Source organism: Dromaius novaehollandiae, chromosome 3 (assembly GCF_036370855.1).
Source record: "Dromaius novaehollandiae isolate bDroNov1 chromosome 3, bDroNov1.hap1, whole genome shotgun sequence".
Classification (NCBI taxonomy): Eukaryota; Metazoa; Chordata; class Aves; order Casuariiformes; family Dromaiidae; genus Dromaius; species Dromaius novaehollandiae.
Genome location: NC_088100.1, coordinates 26,333,809 through 26,359,477, shown reverse-complemented (window position 1 = coordinate 26,359,477; position 25,669 = coordinate 26,333,809). Strand labels below are relative to the sequence as shown.

General features: G+C 36.7%; 1 protein-coding gene across 2 annotated transcripts in view; it reads right to left on the bottom strand.

Annotated features, from left to right (window-relative positions):
- AGPAT5 (1-acylglycerol-3-phosphate O-acyltransferase 5) overlaps nt 1-25,669 on the bottom strand; it is a 61,515-nt gene that overhangs the window by 9,465 nt on the left and 26,381 nt on the right. For both annotated transcript variants that reach the window (XM_026097020.2, XM_064508544.1), the window contains 2 exons: nt 18,354-18,444; nt 8,443-8,604 (listed from right to left, as the gene is read on the bottom strand). In XM_026097020.2, coding sequence (XP_025952805.1) covers nt 8,443-8,604; nt 18,354-18,444 — 253 coding nt within the window. The remainder of the gene's footprint in view (nt 1-8,442; nt 8,605-18,353; nt 18,445-25,669) is intronic.

Below are 25,669 nucleotides of genomic sequence, written 5' to 3'. Positions count from 1 at the left end.
TTTACAGGCAAAACATGATAGCAAAGGCACACTCCTCTGTGAACTGTAGATGCTTTCTCCTCTTTTAATTTTAAAATTTTTAAAATCATTAGCCTAGACTTACATGTTCAGTCACAGAAGCAGTTAGTAAATTATTTCCTCCCCAAAGAAAGAAATCTCACTGCTTTCATTTATGCAGCACCCCAAATTAACAATCATTTAGCAAAATGAATGTTAAGAGCTGCAGTGTTTCTCAGCCTCACATCTATAATCACCTCACGTTAAGCTGACAAGAAACTATTTCACTGCTTGCACTAACAAAATAAAGTGGTGGTATAGCAAAACAACACTAGACAGAAAAGCAGACATCCAAGGTACAGTGAAGATTTTTTTGACAAGTTAACCTGAGGATGCAACTGAGGAGCTGGTAGCACTGGTACCTGCTGGTACCAGGGGTGAAGGGAAGCACAGGGGGGATGTTCAGGAGGCTAAGTTCAAGCTTCTAGTCAGGAGACAAGTCTGGGACACAAAGAATAGCATTCTCAGAAATACTGCATAATATATGAGATGGATGTGGCTAAAATTCAACATACCTCTAAAACAGCCAGGAGGGAAATAAAAAGCACAACACAATAAATGACAGAGGCAAATTAGACCATCTGCAATGCCAATAGTCTAGCACATGCAGTATTAAACAACAGGGTGAAGGCAAAACTTAAAAGGTTTCTATAGCAATACTAGAAGCCTAAATAGGAAGGCAAGAGAGCTAAAATGTGTGGTATCAGATGACTACCTCTATAAAATAGGCATCCCAGTGACCCTGAAGGAGGGTACAACATTACCAGGCTACCAGCTTTATAGAAATGACTAAATAGGATGTACAGTGAGGGAATGGCAGTATGTATTAAGGATTATATAAAGTGTAACAGCATAAAAATAGTACTGGAAGACAGAAGCACTCTGAAATCCTTGTGGATGGAAATAAAATATATATTAGATGACTTCCTGATATGTTGGATGATAGTGATGAGAAAATGTTAAGCTAAACAACAGCTTCAGGATTGGTAGCAGAAGGGGGAGATTGCAGCTACCTTTACAGAGACTGCATCAGTGTTTTACCAGGATGAGGTGTGTGTGGGGAGGGAGTTTGCTGGAACAACTGGTTGGAGCACCCACAGGAAGAGACACCTTTCTTGATGTGGTCTTGAGTGCACATAGTATTAGTGAGAGGTGCTCTGCAATCATAATACAATTAAGTTTAGTGATGTAAAGACAGTGGTTTAGCATTGTATTTAGCCCAGGCTAAATAAATCCAGCACACAAACACACAGTCAAGGAAATGATGTTAAAAAAATTGTCAAAAATTCTAAAAGGTACAGTCCAAAGGGAGGTAGCCTAAAGGCTGCTAAGGAAAAAAAAAAAAAGCCAAAACATCAAAAAAACCTTGTATTAGAAACCCAGGTAAAATACAAGCAACAGTACAAAACAAAAAGTGGGCTAAACCCCACCCACTGCATGGCTTAATGGGAAAGTTAAAGGGGCTACCATTATACTTCAACCTCCTCTTTGAGAAATGGAAAGCTTGTACAAGTGAGGAAAGAAACTCACAAAACACTTCAGGTCAAATGTAAACACAAAATTAAGAGGACTAAAAAGGAACTTCAAAACTGCCTTGCAAAGGATGCTGTAACGGATTCCAACATGTTTTTTTAAATGCATCAAAAGCAGCAGGCCATCCAAGGACTTGGTGGAATTGCTGGATAACAAGAGTGTGAAGAGGGGCACTCAAGAAAAAGCATGATAAGATCACAGAAGAGAAGCTTAAATTATTCTTTGCACTACTTTTTCTTACTGAAAATATTGGGGAGATTCCTACACCCATTGCATTCTTTGTACCACTCACTCAAAGGAACTAGACTGAGTTGAACTAAACAGACAGAAACTAGTAAGACTATATAAACAAGTTGTCAGGAAGTCACCAAAACCAGACAGCATTCATCCAAGAGCCCTCAAATCTGAAATTTAAAAACAAAAATGTGTAACCTACCATTAGAAAAAGCCATTGTGACAGAAGAATGCAGTTTCCCTTCTACAAATAAGGGCTTTGGAGATAATGTTGGGAAACATAGACCAGAGATTCTGACATCTCTGGGTAAGAAAGCAGAATCTGTAAGATCACTAAGCACAAAGATGATTACAGTCTGCTGGGAAAGAGTTGGCATGGATTCTGTAAGCAAAATCCTGTCTCACCAATTTGCTGGATTTCTACAACAGTGTCATGGAGCAGGCAGATGAAGGGCGTTCAGTGGACATGATATATCTGAATTTTCATAAAGCCCCTGACAGGATTCTGCACTGAAGACTATTAAAGACATTAAGCTGCCATGGGATTAGAGGAAATGATGTTTTATAGACTAAAAGCTGCTTAAGGATAGGAAGCAAATGCAGGGACTTAATGGTCACTTTTCAGGATGGAGAAGATACAGCAGCTGGGGTCCTCCAGGGATTGATGCTGGCACTGGTTTTATTCATCATCATCAATGACCCAAAGAGGGGAGCAAACAGCAAAGTCTCCAGTTTCAGAACATACTAAGCTCTTTTGAGTAGTCAAATGCTGGCTGATAGTGAGGAACTCCTAAAGGACCTCAAAGCTGAACAATCAGGGAGGGAAAGGTAGCAGCTGAGCCCCAGCATAAATATATGTAGGGAAATAATCCAAACCATGACTACATGATGCTTTACTTGGAACTGGTGGTTCAAACTCTGGAGTCATCAGTGACCACTCTCTGAAACCATCCACTCAATTGTGCAGCAGCAGCCAAAAATCGCCCCAAATACTGGACAGCATCAGGAAAGATACTGAGAAGAAGGCAGAGGGAGTCACTCTGCAGATATATAAAAACATTGTGAGTCCACATTTTGAATACTGTGTGCAATTCTGGTGTCTGTGTCTCAAGGAGGATGTAGTGGTGTTAGAGAAGGCTAAAGTGTTTATGGAGATGGAGCAACTGCTTTACAAACAAGGAGACACTACAAAGACTGACTTTTCAATTTTGAGAGAGGAAAGCAGAGGGGAAGATATGACAGTTCAAAATCATGTAAGTAGTAGAAAAGAACTCTTGTTCAATGTAGATCATCACATTTCTGTACCTTCCTCAAGATGCACAGATCTAAAGGATGACACTCATTAAGTTATTATTAGAAAATGGTTCCTATAGTCTCCTATACTGGTATTAGCACTGAAGAGCAGGCAGTGTCATTGTAAGCTGTCTTCTGAAAGAAGATGTTATTCAATAAAAACCAATAGTGCTTACACAGCCTAGTTCACCAAAACAGTCTTTGCATTCTTAAAGAACAAATATATACAGCATAGGTAAAGAAACAGAGGTGCTACCTGTTCTGCTACACTCAAGCTCAGACCTTTACAGATTCATTATTCGTTCATAAAAAAAAAAAAAAAAAAAAAAAAAAAAAAAAAAAAAAAGAGAGAGAGAGAGAGAGAGAGAGAGAGAGAGAAAGAGAGAAAATAAAGGACTACAACAAAGCCTACACAGGTTCCCATTGATATTACTTTTCAGTGAAATGTCATTATTTTCAATAGAAGTACAATGTTTAATTAAGGTATTAAAATATTTTGCATTACATAATATAGCCATACTGTAATCTGCAGAATATTGATGCACATGTGCAAATCTACGCTCAAAGTACCACTTCAAATAAGCCATCTACAAATTACCAGATGAACTTTTCATGCTGCTCAGACTGATTTTAGAAGGTTTTTATATAAGTAAAACTGTAAGACAGAATATCATTAGAACTATGTTGCCAACTATTATTATCAAAATTACTCCAAATTTTAAATGGAAAATTTACTTTATGAAATACAAAAGGTCGTTATTTAAATTTTGCTTGAACTCATGAAACATGACAAGTCCATGACATGAGATTTACTATACATTCAAAAAGCCATCCCACACTTGACTCAAATATCACCAGTGCTGACATCCAAATGCAATTTTAATCTATATCCTTTCTTCAGATGCTCTAAATTAATTGCCATTAACTTTTCAGTATTTTTTCATGTAATAAGAACATTACAACTAGCAGACATGTGAACAGATTAATAGTTATTTCATGACTATAAATCTTACTTTTACTGTTTTACAATTTTTACTACTCTTTTTCAGGTTATTAACTTAGTTTTTTTAATTCTTTCAACATATCTGTAACCATATGCTTGTTATCTCTCTTTGGACCTTAAAAGACAAAGGATATGATCAAATTTGGGCCACAGTCCAGACTAGGACTGGTTTCTACTGCTCCAGTTTCTTTTCTATTGTTCTGTACTATACTGTCTAATTGGGTCCTAACAAAAATATAAGCATTTGGAAAAGCGTAATTTCCCCCAGGGAAGTTAAACCACTCTGACCTCCTCAAATTATACTGATCAAAGTGATGTTCTGATTTTCAGAAATGCACACATACACATGCTTTCAAACTGTTTGTTCTGGAATTGATATACAACAGAATCAATTCTCAGGAATTCCTCTGACTTCTTTAAGACAGAGTCTATATGTACTTTCTATTTTTATTCAATGTTTACCATTGTCACATGCTGCTATTTCACACACTCTTTCATCCACAATAGCCAGATAAATACCATCTGGTTATGTTAAAACCTTCAGGCAGAATAATAAAGATGTAAATGTGAACATAATGCTCTTTTAGGTGCAAAAATGACAACATTTCCCACATCTCATGAGACCTTAACACCAGGCAAGGCTAGACATGAACACTTAAGGCATTAATTTGGAGGGGGGAACACTAGGTTGTCATTCTTTCTTCCCAAGCTTATTTCTACTTTTTATTTAATGACAGTGTAGTAAAAGAAGATCAACAGATCCAGCACAAAACAGTTTTTCTTTTCTTGTCCCTTCTAAGCAGTTCTTTCAGAATTTAGTGCCTGAATTGCACTTAAGCTGTGTTGCTGCACCCATGTAATCATATGGATTAATATGGACTTAATCGTTTGGATCTCAGTCTAAGGATCACAAATAAAAATCTAGCAGCATAACCTTCCCTAAGCAGAACCATCATATTTTGTCATTAATGACTTGGACAAAACATCTTTAGTAGCATGACGGGAGAAATCTACAGGAAGTTGTTTTTCTCTGGAAAGGCTGCCATGTGAAGACAATTGTAATGTGGACAAACTTCCACTGGTAATGTACTAAGATCCAAACTTGCTGGAACAAAAAGGAATGAATAACTAATAAATGGTAGCAAAAAAGTTGCAACCGGTAGTCATCACAGTTGGATGTGAAACAGTAACTAGAAGTGACATCCTTGTCTAAAATTACTAATCAAATTTGATGTCTTCTAAAACAAACAGAATTTGCAGTTGGGAAGTGCCAACAAAACATTAAAATGCATAAATAGTAACAAGAAGTACAACATATTTGAAAGGATATATTATAACAATTTGCTTGGGCTTAAAAAGGTACCACGTTAACAGATGTTCCTGGCATTCTGTGTTGTACTCAAAGCACTAATGCAGAAGGGATTGTGAATATCTTTTTTCCAGATGCTAGCAAACTATGTTTTTTTTTTTCAATCCTGTTGAACAAGTAAATGTTATGATATTTCAGCTTGCTGGAGTGAAAAAAATAATCAATTTTAAGATAGATTCTATTTACTGTGAGAGTTCTGTATTTCAAATTTAAAATGAAATTAACATCCTTTTTTCTTCCCCCCCCCCCCAAAAAAAGCTTTCTTCAGTTAAAATTTATTAAAATAGTTTCTCAGATAAAGAGTGGTAGGACTAATCTCAGTCACTGAAATGTTCCTTTTAACCGCCTCTGCCTACCACTGAGTACAGTGATCAAGAGCCAACCATGTCCCTGGATAAATATGTGTTTTTTCAGGAGTGGCACAGGCTCTTCTGAGGAATAGAGATTTATAGATTTGAAAGTATAATGTGTTTCTTGAGAACACATTTTATCTATGTGGAATTTAGATTTCATTCACATGGGAAATGTCATACTATGAGAAACACAGTCCTCAAATGAAATTGTGTTTATCAGAAATTTGTTTTCCATGCAATAAATTTCAATCAGAGCTGCTAGATTGAAAAAGACATGTCAACCTTATCTTTTAAAAATTACCAGGACTGTATTGCCATTTTGTTCTGGTGAGAATGAAAAACAAAATTTTCATTCATCACTGACACAAATGAGATGCTCGTATGAAATGCACAGATGAAAATGTCATTTTATAACTGAAATGCATCTCATGTATCTTAAATGCATAATAATTCATAATTCAATTCTTGTTACATCATATCCCTGAACAGACCAAATGTTGGACTGTTGCAGAACAAACGGTGAGATGATCTTGACCTTTTAGAACAGAAATTATTTTTCTTCCATTTTGTGTCTGGAGGGCCTAAAAGAATGACAAATATGCTCTGCTCTGTAATTTCTAAAGCGTCTTTAATCTATGTAATTTATATTACATGGAATATATGTGACTACCACAATAATTTGGAATGTCTTGGATGGATATTTCATTTATCATCTACTCTGTAATGGATAACAACTGGTTGGCTGCCCTTCATTCTGCATTACTAGCTTTATTGTTACCGAAGACTGAAACAGTAAATATCCCAACCTTAACAGCAAGGGCAGCTGAAAGATACACCCAGAGAGTGAGTCACTGCTGTGGAGTCCTGAAAAGGCTGGATGGGGAGCAGTCACCCCAAATCATTTGATTAGCACTTGACACCGGAAACAAAAGAGCCAGCAGGGAAATCCAGTTTGTTAGTTCTGTTTACATAATTATATCATGTTTTATACAAATTGTAAGGTTCAACGGGTGAAGAGGTCTTGAAAGGAATTTGAACATTTGCCATCTTATCATTAGGTAATTACATTTTAACAGTTTAATTAACCATCAGGCAGTCAAGAGTCCAGCATGAGAATGGTTGAAACCAGCTACTAATTAAGTCACAAAACAAGATGCTGCAGGGAAGGGGAAATAACCCTACTTGTTTTGAATTGACTCTTGAAAATGACTGTCTGACAGGGTAAAAGGGAAGGTGCCAGTCTTCAAGGAAGTCTGTAAGAGGGTCATAAGTTATTAAAAAAAAAAAACCACCCAAAACAACAACAAAAAATTAAATCATAAAATCTGTAAAATGCAAGTCCAAAGAGGATTATAAATAAAAGAAGTAAAATATAGAAAAGCATTTTCAATAATTAATCACCAAAAACCCGATTGGAACAAAGTACATGTAAAAAAAGTCATCTTAAGAACTTACAGGTCAACAAAAATGTTGAGTTAAAATACAGCCTTAACAGTTCTGTTGGTTATCTATTCAGAAGACCTTTTAAATAGGGTGCAAATTCAGAACATCTAAGTAACCAGTATCTCGAAGGAATTTATGTGAACTGTATATATCACCTCAACAAGATACACCTTTTAACGGGACACGTGAACAGCTGCACTATGAGGTATTTTTAGCAGCTGAAAGATTAAGTCCCAGGCCCACAGTGACACAAGACCAGCTGAGGAGCAACTGAGGAGTAACCAGCTTCTTAGTTAAGAAGTTGCCTGCCGGCCCCGCAAGCAACACTGATCCCTTGGCCCAAAGGTTGAACAGTTCTGTGGAACTATTTTTTTTTTCTTGGTATCAGTACAGCACAAGACTCACAAGTATCACCTACTGCTAGATGGCAAGAGACAATGGTGGACAAATACAGCTGAGTTGCATCAGCTATAATTGGAAAGAAACATGACATTTGGCCCTCCATTAATGGTGCCAGTTAATGAGTTACCTGAGGAAAAAATAAAAAAAATAAAAAAGGTAAAAGAAAAACTCTCCAACAAACAATAACAGCAGCAAAAAACAATCCCAAGCTCTCTCTCGCAGAAGTTCCCCCAACAGCAGCCCCAAAACTTATTTTTGGTTAGTTTACTGAAGGAATGTACAACTAATACAGCCCAATCTCTTAAGGTGCTATAATCAGTTTAAAATACTACAGCAAGTGAAGGCCATTTGCATAAAATACTTTTTAAGCATTTGTAACCTTACTGGATATGTTTAGCAATTTTAAAAAATACAAATAGAATACATTACTGCACATTCCTTTAAAATATATAGAATTTCAGCAACTACATCATATGTGTACATGTAACATAGAGGGAGAGAGAAAGAGAATTTAAAACCACCCCAAATCCTGGGGCTAGAAGAAACATGAAGGTAAATGGCACCAGATGCCAAGGGCCTCAAGTTCATTTTAACTCCTAAGAGCACCAGTATGCCCTACCAATGGCTTGCAAGACAGCTAAATCCCCAAGCACTGTGAAGATTGCTTTATCTTCAGATTATCACAAGGCAACTGAAGCTGGCTTTGTATATGAAAAAGCATATGACTGCAGCATGTTTAATCAACACCAACTCACCTGTCATAGATGGTGCCAGTTTTCTTTGCCCTTTGTGGTCCACAGTACCTTCATATGCTACAGTCACATCATACACCGCATCCAGATAGTCTTTCATTGTGTCAATAGCTACATGAGTTGCCTTCACACGTGGTGTCAGCACATGTTTTAATATAGCAAGTCCTGGCGGGAGGGGAAGAGAGAAATCAGTTTTGAAAGTGAACTGGACTTCACACAGAAAAGAAACATCATGCCAAGACACCACAGCACCCCCAACTCTAAATACAAAAAAAAGTATTTTTAATCTAAATTCTCAATTTATAATCTGTGGCTACATGCTGCTAGTTTTCATGTGTTTAAAAAGAGAGAGAAAACAAGCAAGCACATTACATTTCTTCTATTGAGCAAATGTAGAAGATAAAAGAGAAATTTTATGGGAATTTAATGAAAGGCAGGCTGCTCAACAAAACAATCCTTGCTATGGCTCCTATTCTAGAGGGTTTTGATGCGGCTCATGACCTATAAAAAGATCTTCCTCCTTACTGTTTCTGTCTGACTGAGGTAAAAAAATGAGATGAATGAGCTGAGAAATACTAAACACACAGAACACAGTGTCCTGAAATTCTGTATCAGAAACCAATTTGGTAGATGAGGCATAAGTACAGATAGACTCAAGGATTCTTAATGCTCACCCAGCATTGAACTTCCAATGGGCAAAACAATTCTATCAACATACTGAATCCTAATCCTGCCCCATGACAATAAAACAGCAGTCATATTAAACCACACATGCTAAAACAGGATGCTGCACTTTTCCAAAGCCAAAAGCTATCAGAAATTTCAACTTTTGTTATTTTTCTACTTTGAATTCTAGTTTCCCATATTTTTGCTTCCCTTTTACTAATGTCACATACTAGGACCTTCGATGCGGTTACTCTGATGGTCCTTAATTTGCACAAAGATGACAGAGAACAGTTAGGCTCTGGTCTAACTCAAGACAGCTTGAATTAATCATAATGACTTGCTGCTTTCAAAAAGCAAAAATTCCACTTTATCCTCACATCCATTTCCTTCCACTTCTCTCTTGCTGCATGCATGTTCCTGCTACTAAGCTGGTATGGCTCTGGCACTCCCTCCCCAACCCCCAGCTGATTTAACTCACCATCCCAGCAGAAAACCAACCATCAGAGCAGGCTGGGGATAACAAAACACGGAGCTGGGAAGAAGGAGAAAACCTTTGCTGTTTCCCTGGCAGCAAGCTAATAGACTCACTTAGCTACTAACAAAACCATAGTCACAGAAATCTTCTCTACCAGTCCAGACCAAAAAAACAGATTGGTATGTCAAGGACAAAAAACGTCAAGTTTAGCAGCAACCTGCAAGTTTTAACAACAGTAGTTCATATCACTCCTTGCTTCCTCTGACCGCTTCCACCTAGAGCATACTCGAGAACATACTGGGCTTGACAGTATAAACTATATACTTCCAGTATTTCAATAAAAATGAATCTCAAAATGAAGACAAAATTTTCATGATGTGAACACAGCTCTTCCATACTTATTTGAAAGTGCTTCTGTAGGAAAAAAAAAAGTATATGAATTGAAAATTTTCAGTATCTTGTTGTTAAATGTGTATCTTTCTCAAAGAAAAGTATCAGAATATGATTGGGGTTATTCCTTTCTAGCCTTATCTATCATCTGTTTTACTCTTCAGTATACTTTTAAAGAACCACCCACTGCTGCGCGTAGTTCCTGAAAAATGGAGTAGAGATTTTTCCAAACCAAAGTAACCTACCAAATTAATACAAAAGACATTATATTATGTTCTGATTTTGACTGAACTCTTCTCCCTTTCTTTTGAGTAAAGCATATTCTGATTTAAAATCATGGAAATGCCTACCAAACACTGTAAAATAACATCAGTTTCTAAATTGCTCCAGGATTTTTATAGTTGAAAATTTCAGTATAAATCATTATCATTATCCTGATTTCTTAACATTTGTTAAGGACCTCTTTGTTCAAACAAGGAGATAAAAGGTTATTTACTGGCAATCTTTCTGAAGTCATTGTTCTAAGTTCTACTGGCAATAGTGATAACTGTCTGTGCAAAACGTTACATGGATCCTGTAAATATTTTGAAGCATAACACAGTGGTAGTTTGTTGTTTTTTTTTTTTTAAGCTTGTGAACTGTTACATCAAACAGCTAATTATGTTATGTTTCCAAATGTTTACTCACCAAGCGAAGCACTGCATACTCCACTGTGGTGTCAGCAATGAGGTTAGTGTGGACGTTCCATTCAGCGCACCTCTTGCTGACCCACATTCCCAAACATACTCATTTTGCCCTAAAAATTTCACATTCCTCCCTTGCCAAACTACTACTGTAGAGAGTGGAAGGGGAAATTCAGGCTTCAGTGAGGACAGTGTCCTTTGGACAAATTAATTTAGCTATCAAAGCCTGTTCAGTGCAGAGGTGTTTTTGAATCCACAGCCTATTTTGTCAGTGGACATGGTCAGGGAAAATCTGTGAAGTGCAATAGTAGCATAAGCCTCTCCTATTCCACTGGCTACTGTTGCACTCTCGAAGATTTAAGTACAAAAGGAGTATGCCTCCAGTTGAAATCAATAAAGAAAGTTCATAATCCATTATTTAGTATATCTCCAGTGCCTGACAGATGTGCAACAACAACAGGAGTTCAACACATCCTTTTAAAGAATCTGTTTTATAAAAACATTAACCACACATTCTTGCAGTTACTTGATGATCTTTGCTAAAATCAGCATAACAGAATTCAAACTCAACTCGGTATGCTGTAGTCACCTTGGCAAGCTGCCTATATCCAATTCACAAAACACTGCTTAAACTGTTTTTAAATGTTGTGCAATACTAAGTTAGGACTCTCTGTCAAAGTATTTGAGGTCATGAGATTTTACTTTAAATGCCAAAGAAAACAAGCTAAATGTCTAATAATGTGATACTCTACCTTATAATGCTACAGCCTTGTTTTTCAATATTAGCTAATTTTTAAGTGATAAGAAGATATAAAATAGTGAATATTATATCTCAATGCAGGCTTTTAAAAAAAAGCCTATCAAGGGCTTCCAAAGTCATTAAAATAATGTGAAAATCTGGAGAAATAAAGAGGGCAATGGTACTTCAAAAAACATCCTGTTTACCAGACTATAATAAGTTACAGAATTACATCAGAAAAAGACTGCAATGAAATTGAATGAAATAAAGGTAAGGTTTTAGTTTGGGAAGTACAAAGGCCCAAATCATCAGTGTCTCCAGAACTGATTTTTTCATGTAAACTGAAAAGAATAAAAAATAAACAAACCCATCACTTATTTAATCCCTCAGAGTGGAATTACATGATAGCCAAGTACAACTCTATAGAGAAGATCTCTCTTGCTCTTCTCCTTTCCTCTGGGCCAAAAATTTACAAACAGAGCTGTGCAGTGCAAGCAGGCCAGCTACAGTTTCAGATTTGTCCATTGATCCTATTTTTACTCCTGACATATGCACACAGCACATATTTTGAAATGAAAACAGTATAAAAATCAGTTCTAAATTAACGTATTACATTAGCGCTATCATATTTAATCAATAGAAGTCATGCTCTCACTAAAAGTGGATGTGACATTAGTTTGAGAAGTTTTTTTCCCCCCATATATCCACATCACTTGACATTAATATAAAAATTAAAAGCAGGGTGAAAAAAATTAATCAAATTCAGTATCAATTAGATCTTTCAGTTTATTCTTTTGTTTTTTGGTGCAGGACTAATGTTAAACTGAAAGTTTTGTAGTTATCTGGGCTGTCCTAAATACTCACCCAACATTAACTTCCTACCAGCCTTCTGGAATTCCCCCTGTGAGCTAAGGGTTACTTATTGAAACCAGCCAGAGTCCAGAGAGAGACATAAAATTACATATGGCAGGAGAAAAGGCTCTAGCTCAACAGGAATGTTTGTGTGGGAGCTTCCTCTTCCCAAGCTACAAATATTACTAAATTCCTATCCTCCCTCTTTAAAAGAATAGATTTGAAGGAATTCTGCCAAAAAAGCTGTAGAAGAAATCTGCTGAAATGAAAGTTATAAAACTTTGCATTTTCTTCCCCACTGAAAAGTTAGTTGCACAGCAGCAAATTTCAATTATCCTTCCAAGATGTTCAGGTACAGTCTGGCCACCTATGCAGGTTGGAACCCTTGCCAGGCCACAACGTAAAGACCAGCCCCAACAAGGTAAGTGCGCAAGTCCCCAGCATAGTGAAGTAGCATTAAGGGGGCATTCATAAACACACAGACTTATGGAAGAAAGAGCTGAAGAAAAAAGGGAGAAATATAGGAGGGAAAAAAAGTTGGAGAGAAGGAGAAAAATCGGTCATAAGCAGTCATTTGTGTGCATTTAGATAGTAAGCTTTGTAAAAAAATAGTTTTAATTTTGATAGGCAGAGTAGAACATACCAAATCATCTACTACTTTCCTGTAAAATGATTTCTTGTCTCAGTGAATGGAAATATTAATTCAGAATGTTCAGACAAATATTGCAGCACTGACTGCATCCATATTTTCAAAATCTTAAATATGAGATATAGTGCCACAACTAAGAAATGTTCATCCAAAACTTGCAAGCATGCTCAGTTATTGCTAAAGTCAAATGAAAAACAGTGCTGTTCAACCTCTTTGAAAAAAATAGGTAATCAATGTAGGAACACAAATATAGCAGGTAAGCAATTTAGTCTGTGATTATGTTTGTGGATGAGTAAAAACCCCATCCTTGTCATTTTACAATTTATTCTTATAACTTTAATATTCTTCCTAACATTCGACATTGAAAGTCCTAAAGGAAAATATGGAGAACACTATTTGCATGCTACTTTCCATTCACTTATTTAAAAAGAACTTGGCTGATGATAATATTAAAAAGTTGTATGCTCTTGAAAAAGGTGCTTTCTGTTATCATGAACAAGAAATGTAAATAATGCCCTCAAGAAGCATAAGACCATCCCACACTAAACACAGGAGACATCACACTTTGGTACCCTTTCTTCCATAATAGATATCTCCAAAAAAAGTTCTTAAGAATACAAAGCAGCTTTTTACCCTCCTAAACCTGATTCCCTAAAGGATGACATTTAATAAAGGAAGCCCCTTCCTCACTCTGATATATGCATCTCAAATGCTACTCAAGTTCCCTCCACACACACATTTTTTAATTATATTCTCCTCTTCACATTTCACTGTGCACTTTTAAATCAAACTTGCTTACGTGAAAGTGTGTGGAAAAAAGATATCACCAAAAGCTATTTTTGAGAGACAGTTCCAAATAAACATTTCTTGATATTAAATACTTCAGATTGGTTTAAATTACAATCTAAAACTAATGCCAAGATCTAGAAGGGAAACATTTTCAATTAGCTCAGTTGAAATACCACTTTTTTACATGACCTGTAAAAGCAATTTTGAGATAAGCATATCCTGCACACACAAACATCTTAGTAGAAAGCATGATACTAGTCAAGATAAACTTTGAATTAGAAAACATTTACATTTGCAACTTTTCTGCCTAAAAACAAAAAAGATAATAAACAAATAGCTGAAATATTTGCTTGATTAAACGACCTATGTCAGAAATCAAACATAAATATAAAATTCCATTAGATGCCTTTCACCAGGGAAGATTGTTTTGTCTGTGTTCGACAACAGCAAGCCAAGTTAAATTTAACAAGCTTTTTATCATGTTCTCTTTAACTTTTCAAAAGTTAATAATATTAGGAGTAGGAAGGTGTTGGATTTTCTTATTTATTTTCAAATCTTTGCCATTTGGATGCCAAAATTTGGCTAAAGATCATAATATACTAAACCTAAGAAATCTGTGGTTGTTTGGAACAGGTCTACAGGTCTAGATCTACAGAATGCAGGCCTAGTCCCTAGAAAACAATCAGAAATCTACACGTATATATTTTGGAAAGACATAAATACAACAAATTTTACACTAAAAGCTGATACCAAAAAAAATTACGTATTTTTGTGCGCTTTTTAGAAATTTTATTCTACAGTCCAGTGCCAATAATATGCCTTAAAAGATGTACAGTTATTATAAATAAAAATTACCACTTCTAATATTATGGAAAGATTAAAATTAAATCCTTATGAAAATATGAGTGCTACCTGCATACTATAATTCCCCAGACTCAAGAGCTCAAGCTCACTCACTAGTGCAGAAGAATCACTGCACTTTTAAGAGGTCTAAAATACTAGTGGTCCTTTTTAGGCTCTGATCTAAGTCAACTGAATGACTGCACCACATTTTGAAGACAACAATCACATTAGCTGACTACTCTCTTATAGTGGAAAACTAAAGCAAATTCTAATCTAAGATCACTGACTATATACTTGAATAGCAGAAGTTGGAAGGCAAAAGCAGAAGGAGAACTCAGGAGACATGAGCAAAACACGTATCTTCCCATGCCTAGACCTTGAATACAGAAGAAGAGAGAAAGATATTTCCCTTGATTGTCAGAATCTTAAAAGATGTCACATTAGAAACACAAGTAACAACCAGTCTGAAATCCACTGAAGACAATCCTGGGGGCAACTGATGAACTCATCTCACAGAGCCATGTACTTGCCATCAGAAAATGACAACAAGCAGTAATGGTTCAAATCCAGCTACGTGGCATGTACCCCTTTTGGCGTGGAGGTGGGGTGTTTTATCCACCTCTGAGAGAAATGTGAAGACCTGAGAGATGTCTTCATCTGACATTCTGGCAACACTGCTTACATGGTTTGCTGTGGCTACGAAATTCCAGCGAACAACTACAATTTTGGCCAACACAAATAAATATTGGAATAATTTTCTCAACTCTCCAAAATTTTACTTTTTCTACGAATGGCTGCTGCATTAATCCTACCATAAATAACCAAACAACTTAATTTTAGAGAGACGATTTTTGCTTTTGTTTTTGAACTTTTGGATGCATGTTTTTCTTTTCCTAATGCAATCAAACAATGTGTTCTGAGATTCAAATGTTGCTTGTTCCATTCTGGCTTAAAAACTCAAGAGGTAGATTGGAATTTTCTGCCACTTGTAAAATGTAAAATAAATAATTTGCAGTTTCTGAGAGTACTAGCATCATGAGACATGAGACAATGTTCTCAGTTTATCATCATAAAAATCAGTGTCCCTAGAGGTAGGTAAGTTTTTGTATCCCACTGATACAATGGACAGAAGTTACAATAGCATTCAAATGAATCAGAATACAGCTTTGCTGTGTCAAATTTAGCAGCAATGAAGTCTACTCTGTGTATGCCAGTCTCCAACAAGAAAACCAGGAACATTAATGCTCCTAACAAAGAACTGGCAGTACACTCAACCTAGAACTTGGCTGGGATGACAAATATTCAAGTCCAGCTCATGAAACTCATTTTTCACTGTACAGTATCCTTTATTCCTTTCTAAAAATAGTGAGAAAGTATACAGCCCTATTTCTTCCCTAGAAGTTTCTCCATGGTTTATAGCCATCAGTCTCAACTCCTTCATACCCAAATTGAATCCACCCTGTGTGTTTGATTTGCCTGTGTTTCAGAAAAAGGAAACCTGTCTACTCTTGCTAGGAGACAAGATCTTATGTATAACTCAAGTCCTATAGCAGAGTAAACTGTAATATGAAATATTTTCAATAATAAAAAAAGGTGCCTCTCTTTCAAGGAGGACCTCAGTCACCTTTAAATTCTTCTGGTGTTTGGTATCCTTTGTTCCTATTCTTGGACAGATAGATTTATTTAATTAATGATCTGGTATCAGTTATACTAAGATGACAAGACTAAATCTTGATTTCCCCAAGATGAATGAAATACCAATTTTAGGCATTAAGTTACAATATGCCCTTATTCCTCTCACTGCAAGTGTGGGGCATTACTACCTTTCATAAAACTGTAAGAAGTCAGAAGCCCTGAGCATCTTCTGGACAATTATGCAATTGCAAATTTTTAGTTCAGTTTTGCAGAATTACATAACAACCTTAGTACACTTAAAAGAAGCAAAGCCAGCACTCAATCTACATGTGACTGACTGGTGAGAAGTTCAAACGTGGCTCCCGTGCTGGAGCACCAGCACGCAGCCAGCTGCTGGGACTATGGTGGCAACGGGGCTGCTGGATGAAAACTGCAAGCTAGGCCAACATCACTGTGCAGTGGAGTGGGGGGACTCCGGGGAGCGGTTGTCATCTCCTGCCAGTGGCCACTCTTGGAATTTCCTGTCCTCAGCTTCCTGAAGTATATGGTATGTGCCTTGTGGCTCTTGGCCGACAGAATACTTTGATATGCAGTTTTCAGTGTCAGACAGGCTGGCCATCCCTGCTTCACTGCTATGTTTATGTGAGAGATGCTCTAATTCAAGTGAATATGAATTCTTCCATTAACTTGTCAATACAGACTGCTGAATGAATCTTACCATTAACTTGTTAGTACAGGGTCCACTTCCCATTCTCTCCATACTAAATGCTGGAGAGAAAGCTTTTGGGGGGGAGGGGGAAGGAAAAAAAAAAAAAAAAGCAAAGCAAAAAGCAGATCACAAGGATTCTACACTAGGATAGGAGATGCTTTCCATTTAATAAATATTTGTATTGAAAAGTTTTTAAAAGGAGTGAGCCTTAGATTTATAAAAGCACATCAACACCTGAGAAAGAACTAGAAGAAATGAACAAGTCCTCTAAAAGCACAAAGCAATGTTTGCTGTTTTACAGACTAGAGAGATATAATTAAGAAGTTTATTAAAAAAATAATAAAAAGCCAAAGAGAGCCCTTCCCTCTCCCTGCAAAAAGAGGAGAGAGGAAAAAAAAAATCCTAAATACCCAATCTGAACTCTCAAAGAACCACCAACCTAAATGAAACATTTGACTTTCATTTCCGACAGGAAATTGAAGCAATGAATACATTATGACTCAAGCTGTCTTGCACACACAGACACACACACACACACAGACACACACACACACACACACATTCCATTCTTCCCAAGGAGAAGAAAAGCATATATCCTTTTGGACAAAAACTAACAATACACTTAATAGCTTGATGATATCAACAGGCTGATTCACAGACTTCTGAATTCATTTCAGTGTGTCACAGAAATGAATTTACCAGACCCATTTGTTAGTCTTTGTTTACCTTCAGAATGAATTATTTCACTTTTGGTCAACAGGAAAAAACAAAACCAGGAAATATGTTCACTGAATTGTTCAAGTGAGAAGTCTAAACGTTTTGTGTATGCAATGTGAGAAAAACAACAAAAAAAAACTTTAGACCCTCAGGGTTTCTGCAAGCCATTCCAAAGCTGAAAAAATCCCATCTATGTCGACACAGACAGCGCGAATCTTCATTAAAGCAACCCCACAATAAAGTTCAACCAAGAAGGGTGAGAATAGAAGGGGAAAGAGAAAGAAAAATGAAAGGCCATGGTAGTACCTGTAGTAAATAGTAACTGGAAGTGGAAGATTGTTTTTAAGGCCTAACATTCCCTCTGTAAAATATCCTCTATAACAAGTAGTAACTGTAACTGTAGTCATAACGTGAATAGATCAGTGGCCTGATCCAGTGTATGCAATTTCTATGCCCCAGAAGGAGTAGGAAAAGAAATGTCCATAAATACATAAATATAGATAGAAACTAAAGAGAACTTTCTTGAAAATTAATACTCTTGTACCATGTGAAATGCACAAAATGTCGGTATATAAGCTAGCTCTATCTGAAAAAAGAGAAAGGATGGATTAGTAAGAGAAACATTGGCTTTCTAAAGTGCTAAGTATGAAATGGACAGGCTTAATAGTCCAGTTAAGGTGATATCATCATATCACATAACCAATAATTTTGTATAATGTATGTTAACACTATAACAAAAGAATGATTTCGAAAGCTTTTTTGCTTACCTTCCTTTTCAGCAAATGACTGACTATCTGCAATGACTTTTGGTATTTCTGGATTGTAACGAGTCCCCTCTGGAAAAATCACTAAATACATCTGTGGGATAAAAAACAGACACAAGTTCTTAGAGTAATTGAAGTTGATTCCTTTTACAGAAGTTAGCATTACTTGAAAGGTCCACGGTATTTAGTTCATACCATCTATTGCTTTAAGGATCTAAAGAAAATCAGAATACTTGGGCTAAAAATTTCTTCGCCCCAACAAACTTGCTGTTTAGGGTTCAAAATAATTTTCTGTCATCTGTACACCACAGAAAGCTATCTAGGTGATTTATGAAGAGAAATAGCACACAACAACAAAAAAAATAAGAAGTCAGGAGCATCTGATATCAACAATATTGTTTTTGTTAAGTGGGATAAAAGGAGATTTTAAAGAGACGACCTAATAATTGAAGGTCTCCAAGTAATATTCAAGTCAAAAGCTTCTTCCCCTTGACATGTCATGGAGGACCTAAACCACATAGTTTTTGCTTCAACACCTACCTTGCATCTTATCTTTCCTTATACTGAAATCCCATTCATAATCAGAAATACTATTAATTGAGATTATGTAAGATCAGCTATCTTATGTCCCAAACGTTTTATGTATCTCACTGTATTAGATGTCCAATATATTATGAAAGTAAACTGATAGTTTAGCACAATTGGAACTTTAAAGTCATGTTCCTTTAAGCATCTATATATGCGAGGTCAGATTTCACAGGTAAATTAGTTTGCTTACCTATTCAGCAACAATTTTATTTATGGGTTCTCAAATCATTACCTACATTACATACATGTTTGCCTAAGTATATGTGTATTTGCATAACTAAGTGTAAAATGATGTACCCAAATAAAAGGAATCAGATTTGATGAATTTTCAGGTTATTTCCAAAACAGAACAGAGGTTTCCTTCCTCAATTTTTTTTTAATCTTGCATAATCTTCTACATATAAAGTTGATACAAAATACTACTTATGCAGTGAAAATTTCACACCTGGGGCTCATCTGCAGCAGAAAAGGCTACTGCCACAAATGCTAACTAGCATGGAGTTGAACATGAATTGACATTCATAATTAAATCATGCCTGCTGTAGTTGGACTATTTCTTTTTTATCTTTGCAGAAATGAGTCTCAAGAAATATCTGAAAGTAAAAAAGATAGTGGATTTACAAGACAGCCCAAGGAAGATTATCAGTGAGTACAGGAAGATGCTGACAAGTGGGAGGACACATCCATGAGAAGATGCAAACTAAAATAAAAGCTCAAAAGAAAGACACAGAAATATAACTTTGTGCTTTTGGCAACACTTGTTGACTGCAGAACAGCCAGAGAAAGGGTTTCAAGCAGAAAAGGATCCAACAGTTGAACTCCTCAGAATCATCACATAGTGGAGAAGATTGAAACATATGCTAAAATGCAGAGAAGAAGAGTAATCTAGGAAATGAGCCAACTGGAGAAGCCAGCAAGGATCTTAAGAATGTGGGACTGATAGTGTCAAAATCATCAGCAGAGAGATCAAGAACAAGGAAAATGGAGTAAGCAGCCTAGAATCTGTCCAAGGGGGAGGAAGGGATTAAGAATAGCAAAAAATGGTGTCAGTAGAGTTGAGCAAACAGACAAACCACAAGGCATTCTGAATGGAGCTACAGGAAAGGCTGCACATATAACAGCATGTTTGAGGAGGAAGACAATGCAGAGACTGAAAAAGCACCTGAAGTCCAAGTGATGGTGCATTTTCAAGGATCAGCAGAAAATGAAGACATATACAGATTTTCTGTGGAGGAGGGAAAAATCAAAAGAAATTTCCTTTACGAGGCAAGGTGCTTACTTTTTTCTAACTGGACAGTAGCATAAGCAAAACTTAGACTCAGCTGCAGTCCACACTTCCACCTAGTCATACACACATTTCATCTGTGAAGTCCACAGTCGAGATATTTAAGTGACTAAATAGAAATATTCAGAGTTAGCTGGAAAAAACACAATATTCAATCCCAGATACATTTTTTTCATAAATGTGCTGATATTCAAACCATGTAATTTGGATCAGATCTTTAAAATGGTAGTCCAAGATGAAGATACTTTTTCCCCATCACTAAAGAATGAATGCTAAGCTCCAAAGGGTATTACAGTGACTATAACAGGTAAGCGTGACAGTGGAGCATACAGGATAGGAAAATTATTCTTGGTACAGAGATCAGGAGTTAAAAACATTCAACGACATCACCATCCTTTTCCCTTCAAAACAGATAATCAGTCATTGAAAGCTGATTACACAAAAGGAGCACAGTATCTACTCACTCCTGTCCTGGATGAGTAATATAAAGCAGGGGTACAAATTATATTATAATTATTCTTGTAAACCTCAAACTTCAGCAGCTGAACAAGTTTGTTGACCAAAATCTGAATATTTCTTTATTAAAAGCATACTAACAAGATGGAGAAGCAGTCTTTGCTTTACGTGCAGTGTATATAAACCTAACCTGCTTATTATTTACATTCCTGAATTTACATTCTATTTACATTCCCGAATTATACTCAGGTAAAAATGTCCTACTTATACTCATGGACAGTCCCGCCCAAGACAAAAGTATTCTGCCAGTGCAATTCGGCCTACCAAATCTATTTGCATGACTGGCTATTCTCATCTCCCGACACGGGCAGCAGAAGCTAAATCCTTAAGCACCATTTCCAGAAGATTATAAGAACTATAAATCTTCAAGATTTTAATTACTAAATAAGCTTCCCTGAACTTGGATAATGAATTGCTGAACTGTAGGAACATTTTAATTGCCTAGAAAGACTAGCTGCACCTAAGGCAATTTTTGCTTACAGAATCTTTCATTTAGGGCCATGTAATTAGCCATGTAGAAGCTATATGCATTCTCACAATGAATGCAAATACAGCGTTCACATTCAAAACAACATTAAAACATACACAAAAGTGTCATTCAAATTGTATGACAGTCTCTGCTCTTACAACAAGACATAAGATTAAAATCTGTTCACAATCGGATTTATATAAAGAAAATCACATCGTTTCAATTAAGTATTGCCAATTAGAAAGGCTCGGTAATGAGTCATTTGAGTGTATAGTTAAATGGTGATTTGAGAAATAATTTCAAGAAAGAAATGGAAAATTTAGTAGTTCAAAAGCTCCAATTCTACCAAGAAGATACAGGAGTAGTGACCTTTCAGCCTACCACCAGAACGCTGCGCGTGTCTAAGAGCTGGACGGCTGCCGCGCCATGGTTGGGAAGGGTGCCACGGCCGTGACCAGCAGGACAGAAAAGGGGCTGTTTAACGCAGTCAGGTAGAAGTTCCAAAACAAGGCTAGATGGCAGTGCCATGCAACGCACTGTCCCGGCACCGTGTCAGGCATCCCTGAGCCCTCATCTGGTTCTGCATTGAACTGAAGAGGCCAAGAGGCAGCCTTGTTTTCCTGTTTGTCTTCAACCTCTAATTTACTTCTCATTAGGGAAAAAGAAGAAAAGAAAAAAAAAAAAAAAGAGAGAAAAAGAAAAAAGACCCAAGCGACATGTGGCAGTTAAATAGCTAAAGACCCTGTTACACTAACTTGAGTTAGAGGCTCTGGTTCTGCCTTCCTATAAGCCTCAGGTTTCTTAACAGGAACGGGGAAGGCTCCAGACAGACTGAACATTAATCATTTGGCTTCTTTTGTTTAAACTGTATGTGGAGAGAAACTGTAAGTAACAAAATTACCCTTAACACAGATTCCCTTCCACCTCTCTGCCAGCATACAGTTCTTTCCTTAGCAGCTGAAAGGCAAACTTTTTTCTAGCACTAGATTAAAGAGAAGAAGGAAAAACCCCACTGCGCATGCACAGAGCCACTGCCAATTGTAGCTTCTCCCTAAACTGAGAAAAGGCCCATTCTGAACTGCACCATCCAGTTCAAAAATTTTAATAGAAATTCCAGAGTAGTAAATTAATTATTTTTCAAATGAAGCCTACAGCAATTTATTCTTGTTTCAATGAGTTTAGGATGTACTTGCCTTACTGATTAAAGCATCTTCAGTTTAAAAGCATTATGATTGCTTATGAATGTCACATTAAATTACAGAACTGCAAAGCTTCTTCATGAATAATGCATTAAGGAGACAAGTTATCACATTCTTCTCTCAGTAGTAATTGTAGGTTAAAGGGCATTTACAACATCTATATTTAAACAATTATCAGATAAAGTGGATTATGGAAAGTTTAGTCTCTCCTCAAATGACAACTCAATGGTTTGTGTCTTCTACCCCAGCAGATACAAACATTTGTCTTGGTATATAGGCTTTGACAACTTTATTTTAGTTTTGTAAACTTAAGCATCTCTCTCTATATGGTTTGACTAAAAGATTTAAAACAGCATACTTCCATTTTTACATCACTTGCACTTAGTTCACTTCCATACTGCCACCCAAGATAATATGAAGAAAATGGCAGCAACTGTCTGAAAAGCAGATTCGGTTTCGGTGTGCAGTTCCCACACCACAGGACTTTTGAAGAGCCAAACTACACCAAAACACAAACTCACCAAAGTGATCCTATATTTGTTTGGCTTAGCTTAGGTATGGGTTTTGAATACACACACGCCTGAAGCAGAAGGAGAAGGAAGATTCCCGAAGCAAAACAAAACAAACCCCTCTTCTGGATTTACTAGGAGTCAGATGTAAAAATCCATCATGAAAAGCAGAACAAACAGTGAATGCAGTTTTAAACAAACACTTTAAGCTTAAACCTTCCCTTATATTCCAACCGGTCTTAAAATATGCATTAGCCTGTTGAGTAAATTTATAGTACTGAAGCAAAAGTGGAAACACTTATTTGCAGATTTTCAAACAGACGCAGGATTAGATGTGTTTCTGGGCACATGCTCCTACAACTGCACTAAAAAAAAAAAATCAGATGTTTCTATAGAACAGGCTGATTTAATGCAGAGTTCGAACCAAGAATCTTATTATCATGATCAATGCCAAACCATTGGGCGGGGGGGGGGAGTGCTTTGGGGCAAGTACTGGGTGGGGAAAGGAGAGGGAAGCCAGAAAACCAAACCCAACCAGCAACTGCCTCTTTGGCTAGTGAGAAATCAACAGCTTTATGGGGGAAAACATGCTGCCTGGCTACTCTCTCTCACGCTGATCACAGCAACTCACCAGCACTCTGCAGGGGCAGCGACTGCTTAGGAAGACACAGTGTTACGCAGAGCTTTAAATCAAGTGCCACCACCCTGAGCTGAACACTTCTCAGCAGCAACTTCAGAACGAGCAGAAGTCGGGAAGCCACTGTAGTGCCAGATCAAACGCTGCATGACTGTCCCCATTCAGTAAACGTGCAGCTGCACAACGCACCAGCCTACCTGGAGTATGGGCAATCCTACACAGAGGCTGTATTTTCAACTCATTTTTTCCTAGGCCTGCTTTTGTAACTTTATATTACCACAACCTATTACCATGTTTCTACACTATTTAATAGTTATTTCAACAAAGCAGTCTGCTCCTGATGATATCTTTCATAGCTCATCACTGGTTCTGCAGCACTTTTTAAAAGCGTATCAGAAGTACTAGGCTCTTCTGTATTACTCCAAAGACACTTAATTTAAACGGCGGAATAAATTCAGCTCCACTCCCAGCATTAGCAAAGAAAGATTGAGACCAAGACTCGTATTTTAGAAGCTTGCATTTTAACATGCTTGAGACAAAAACCTTCTGACAGCTTCGTTTAGCAACCTTCAGCTTAAAAAAAAAAAAACAGGGAGATGGCTTCAAATCCACGCTTTCACACATCCTGCAGTTTGTGTCTTTGCTTATTGAATTATGCTGTATGTTTTACAGAAAGTAGAATCTTTGGCACTTACACAGAGAAAATATCAATGTAATGCAATCCTTTCACATCCTGGATAAAATGGCTCTCCTTGGTAATGCAAGGACAAGTTACCATTATCAAATATGGCCACTTTCTCAGTATGGATATTATTAGAGGGACACATCTAGATATACCTAAGCTTCTTATGAGCTGAGCAACTGTCAAACTCTACAATAGAAGTTATTTAGATAACTTCCCAGGGAGACATTCCCAAACTAACATAGCCCAAGACAGTGTACTGTGGTATATTGATTGGAAAAACGAATATCAAATTGCACACATAAATCAAAGAAACGACAGACCTTTCAAGAGAGCTTCACGAAGATACAATGTCTAGTAAGTACAATATTACTCTAAGGCTAAAAATATGTAAAGATGGTTAAACAATGTTGCATCCTAAACTAGTACTTTTTCACTAGCTGAAATATTTTTAAGACACCAAGAACTTCAAAAGTATTTGTTAAATATAGAGTGCAATGCAACAGAGGTATAATCTAATGAAGAATACATTTTGTGCATACAAATGAAGACAGAATTTGGCACAAAAAACCCCCCAAATGCACGTATGTGCACAATAGTACAGAATGAAGACATCCTTATAGGCCATAGAAATAGCAGCAGCCAAAATTTGACTGATCTGCTTTCTCCCATGCTAACAGTAATGAACATTATTTACTAGTGTATCAGAGAGAGTTGCCCCACAGGACAAGTGGAATTCTGCAGCTTAATGTCATTTCATGTCAGCCAAAAATTCATAGCAAAAATTTAGTTGTTATAAAGTATTTCTGGCCATCATAGCTGATACTTTAAAAACAGGAAATAGATACAATTATTTAACAAATAAATATTAATAATAATAATGGAATAATCTGTCCATACTAAATCTCATTTCAAGACAGAATGAGTTTGAATACTGTCTTAAGAGAGATGATTTACTGATTTAAGGCTTTCCAGTAAGTGTCAGAACTATGCATATGTACAATCATCCAAAAAAGGCCTGTTCATTGTGTGAACACATACACACAGAAGAGTATTATGAAGGTCAAAACAACCTATATATTCCATTAACCCAAGTCTGAGCTTTAAAGAGGTGTGCCACTATTAGTATGTGGACTGGTGAGTCCTAATCAAATCATTTTAAATTAAATAAAAGCATAACTGTTCAATATCAAGGGTCACTACATTGGTTTTCATAAGTCAAGCCAAAAAGGCAGAAAATATTTTATTGCACGGCAAGTAATGGAAGTGAGGCATAGCGATTTTAACCACTGAGCCACAAACCATACAGGGAGTCATGAGAAAAGTCACTTGGCACTAACAGTCATTCTTCAAATAGAAAATTATCAAGAGTAGGATTTTTTCTTCCTTAAAGAGTAGCAGACAATGTTACTCAGTTCTAAGATGTCACTTTCA